Source organism: Capricornis sumatraensis, chromosome 9 (genome assembly GCF_032405125.1).
Source record: "Capricornis sumatraensis isolate serow.1 chromosome 9, serow.2, whole genome shotgun sequence".
Lineage (NCBI taxonomy): Eukaryota > Metazoa > Chordata > Mammalia > Artiodactyla > Bovidae > Capricornis > Capricornis sumatraensis.
The window spans coordinates 97,818,390-97,822,868 of NC_091077.1; the positions used below are offsets into that span (position 1 = coordinate 97,818,390).

The 4,479-nt window shown below is 39.9% G+C and overlaps 1 protein-coding gene across 1 annotated transcript; it reads left to right on the forward strand.

Moving 5' to 3' along the window:
- The first annotated feature begins 1,837 nt into the window (after positions 1-1,837).
- Positions 1,838-2,293, forward strand: LOC138086483 (large ribosomal subunit protein uL11-like). Its single transcript, XM_068981294.1, has one exon. It carries the CDS (start codon positions 1,838-1,840, stop codon positions 2,291-2,293), a length of 456 nt encoding a protein of 151 aa, XP_068837395.1.
- Positions 2,294-4,479: the final 2,186 nt, after the last annotated feature.

Here is a 4,479-nt window from a genome sequence, read left to right on the forward strand (position 1 = left end):
GTTCATGCAAACTCATGTCCATTGAGTCGGTGATACCATCCAGCCGTCTCATCCTCTGTCATCCCCTTCTCCTCCTGCCCCCAATCCCTCCCAGCATCAGAGTCTTTTTCAGTGAGTCAACTCTTCACATGAGGTGGCCAAATTATTGGAGTTTCAGCTTCAGCATCAGTCCTTCATAAGAACATCCAGGACTGATCTTTAGAATGGATCGGTTGGATCTCCTTGCAGTCCAAGGGACTCTCAAGAGTCTTCTCCAACATCACAGTTCAAAAGTATCAATTCTTAGATGCTCAGCTTTCTTCACAGTCCAACTCTCACATCCATACATGACTACTGGAAAAACCATAGCCTTGACTAGACAGACCTTTGTTGGCAAAGTAATGTCTCTGCTTTTCAATATGCTATCTAGGTTGGTCATAACTTTCCTTCCAAGGAGTGTCTTTTAATTTTATGGTGGCATTCACCATCTGCAGTGATTTTGGAGACCAAAAAAATAAAAGTCTGACACTGTTTCTACTGTTTCCCCATCTATTTGCCATGAAGTGATGGGACCAGAAGCCAGATCTTAGTTTTCTGAATGTTAAGCTTTAGGCCAACTTTTTCACTCTCCTCTTTCACTTTCATCAAGAGATTTATTAGTCCCTCTTTACTTTATGCCATAGGGTGGTGTCATCTGCATATCTGAGGTTATTGATATTTTTCCCAGCAATCTTGATTCCAGCTTGTGCTTCTTCCAGCCCAGCGTTTCTCATGATGTACTCTGCATATAAGTCAAATAAGCAGGGTGACAATATACAGCCTTGATGTGTGCCTTTTCCTATTTGGAACCAGTCTGTTGTTCCATGTCCATTCCTAACTGTTGCTTCCTGACCTACAATGTTTATAGCAATGAATATATTGAGATAATAGAAATATCTATCAATCTGAGTATGCCTCAATAGATTTTGGTATAGTCAAAAAATGAAACTGGATGATAATGAAAATAATTAAAGTGGAGCAATTTAAACATGTTGAATGAAAACATGTAGAGGAATATATATGATGTATTTTCTATAAAGTACAAAAGCATTCAACAGAAATCTAGTTATAAAATATGTATCAGTTCAGTTCAGTCGCTCAGTCGTGTCCGACTCTTTGCAACCCAACGAATTGCAGCACGCCAGGCCTCCCTGTCCATCACCATCTGCTTGAGTTCACTCAAACTCACGTCCATCGAGTCGGTGATGACATCCAGCCATCTCATCCTCTGTCGTCCTCTTTTCCTCCTGCCCCCAATCCCTCCCAGCATCAGAGTCTTTTCCAATGAGTCAACTCTTCACATGAGGTGGCCAAAGTACTGGAGTTTCAGCTTTAGCATCATTCCTTCCAAAGAACACCCAGGACTGATCTACTTTAGAATGGACTGGTGGGATCTCCTTGCAGTCCAAGGGACTCTCAAGAGTCTTCTCCAACACCACAGTTCAAAAGCATCAATTCTTTGGTGCTCAGCCTTCTTCACAGTCCAACTCTCACATTCATACATGACCACTGGAAAAACCATAGCCTTGACTAGACGGACCTTTGTAGGCAATGTATATGTATCAGTTCAGTTCAGTTGCTCAGTCGTGTCCGACTCTTTGCGACCCCATGAATCGCAGCACTCCAGGCCTCCCTGTCTATCACCAACTCCCGGAGTTCACTCAGATTCACATCCATCGAGTCAGTGATGCCATCCAGCCATCTCATCCTCTGTATATGTATAGAAGGCTTTTATTGGCTTTCAGCTGGGAGGAGGCAAAGGTGCAGCTTTCTTTGGTTGTCCCGAATCCAGGTTCATCTGATACCAGCTACCTCCACCATGCCGCCTAAATTCGTCCCCAGCGAGATCAGGTTAGTGTACCTGAGGTGCACCAGTGGGGAAGTTGGTGCCACGTCTTCTCTGGCCCCCAAGGTCGGCCCCCTGGGTCTGTCTCCAAATACTGTTGGTGATGACACTGCCAAGGCAACTGGTGATTGGATGGGTCCGAGAATGGCAATGAAACTGACCACTCAGAACAGACAGGCTCAGATTGAGGTGGTACGTTGTGCTTCTACCCTGATTATGAAAGCCCTCAAGGAACCACCAAGAGTCAGAAAGAGGCAGAAAAACATTAAACCCAGTGAAAATATCACTTTTGATGAGACTGTCAACATTGCCTGGCAGATGCAGCATCGATCTCTAGCTAGAGAACTCGCTAGAACCATTAAAGAAATTCCGAGGACTGCCCAGTCTGTGGGCTGCAATGTTGACGGCTGCCACCCTCAGACATCATAGACAGTATCAAGAGTGGTGTGGTAGAGTGCCCAGCTAGGAAAGGAACTGCAACTTTACAACAACAAAGGAAAAAGAAAAATAAAGGATTTTTTGACAACCAAAAAAAAATATGCACAGAAGCAACAAATACTGAATTATATTCATGGTTAATTCTTGGGAGGACAGGAGGGAGAGGCATAGTAAAAGAAAAGTGAAATGGATTGGGGAATATTATGGACTTAATTTAAATTCTATCTGTAACATTGTAATTCTAAAACGTTGATGCAAATATTGTAAAATATTGTTCAGTTTCTAGTGGAAGTTTGTATTATCTTCAAAAAGTATCATAGTAATCTAAGCTATGTGCATAACTGAAAAGTTTCTCATGAAGAAAGCTTCCACATTTTTATAAATGCCAGTTTTTATTAGCATCACTTTCTTTTAGCTTATATCAAAATATCTGAAATCTGCTCCTTAGAAATAATACTCAATCTTTTTTCAGGCAGAAATCTGAAAGTAGTCTTAAGAAATTGGGGTTTATGGCTGTTTACTGAACTAAACGATTTTGATTCTCTATTTGCTGGATAGAAAAGGATCATCTCCGTTTAATACAACAATTTCTATTATTTCTTCACTATCTGTCCAAATTTATTTCCTCCCAGATTGTTCCAAGCCATTCCCTTGATCTGTTAGGCTTTGGTTGAAGAAATGATTTTTCAGAAAGAACAGAAACCCAGTCATGCCAATTCATATCTTTTGGTTTTCAAGTTCCTGAATTAGAAGTCTCAAGATTGTTAACCTTTCCATTCTCTCAATTACTTTAATGCAGATCCAGACAAAATTCCAAATGACTGTTTTTGGAATGTTTCAAGTTGCATCTGTTTATGTGATGACACAATACAAGTATCTTTAGATTTTGGTGTGGAATAAGTCAGTGGATTACATAATTTATGCTAAAATTATTGGCAAGACTTTTTCTTCAAAGCTATTTTGTGTGTTTTTCAAATATATTCTGGTCCGATACTCATATAAATATCAAGTATGTTATGAAAACAGCAACATCCTCTGTGCTCCTCTTTTAGAAGATCCTGGGGAGGAAGCTGTGTTCCCATCAGAGTCCCTGTCTCAGGAGGGCTCTAAGAGGAGGAACTACTCAGCCTCCATGTGGAAAGGCAGAGCCCTGAAGTTCTTTTTTCCTCTAGTTTTTAAAACTGAATATAGTTGATTTATTTACAAGGATTTAATTTTTGCTGTACAACATAGCGACTCAGTTACACACACACACACACACACATATATCTATTATTTTTTAATCATCCTTTCCGTTATGATTTATCCCAGGGGTAGGCTATAGTTCCCTGTGCTATACACAGTGAACCTTGTTGGTTCACTGGACCAACAGTGGACCTTGTTGTTATCTATTCTGAATGTAATAGTTTGCCTCTTCTAACCCTAAATTTGCAGTCTGTGCTTCTCCCTCTCCCCCTTGGCAAACATAAGTCTGCGAGTCTGTTTCTATTTGTGCCATATTTTACATTCCACATATAAGTGATATCATATTGTATTTATCTTTCTGACTTAATTCACTTAGTAGTATAATCCCTAGTTGCATCCACGTTGCTGCAAATGACATTGTTTTGTTCTTTTTTACGGCTGAGTAATATTTCATTATACATACACACACACATATATATATGTATGTGTGTGCGTGTGTGTGTACACATAACACATCTTCTTTTATCCATTCATCTGCTGATGGACATTTCTGTGTTTTGGCTATTGTGAATAGTGCTGCTATGAACATAGGGGTGCATGTATCTTTTGAATTAGTTTTGTCTTGGGTGTAAGCCCAGGAAGGGGATTGCTGGATCATATCATAGTTCTGTTTTTAGTTTTCTGAGGAAGCTCCATACTGTTTTCCACAGTGGCTGTACCAATGTATATTCCCACCAACAGTATCGGAGGCTTCTCTTTTTTCCACACTCTCTATAGCATTTGTTATTGGTAGAATTTTAATGATGACCATTCTGGTTTGTGTGTGGTGGTACCTCACTGTAGTGTTCATTTGCTTATCTCTAATAGTTATTGATGATGAGCATCTTTTTATGTACCTTCTGACTTCTATTAAGGTCTCCTACCAATTTTTCAATTGTGTTTTTGTTGTTGTTGAGTTGTATAAGTTGTTTGTATATTTTGGAGATTAAGCC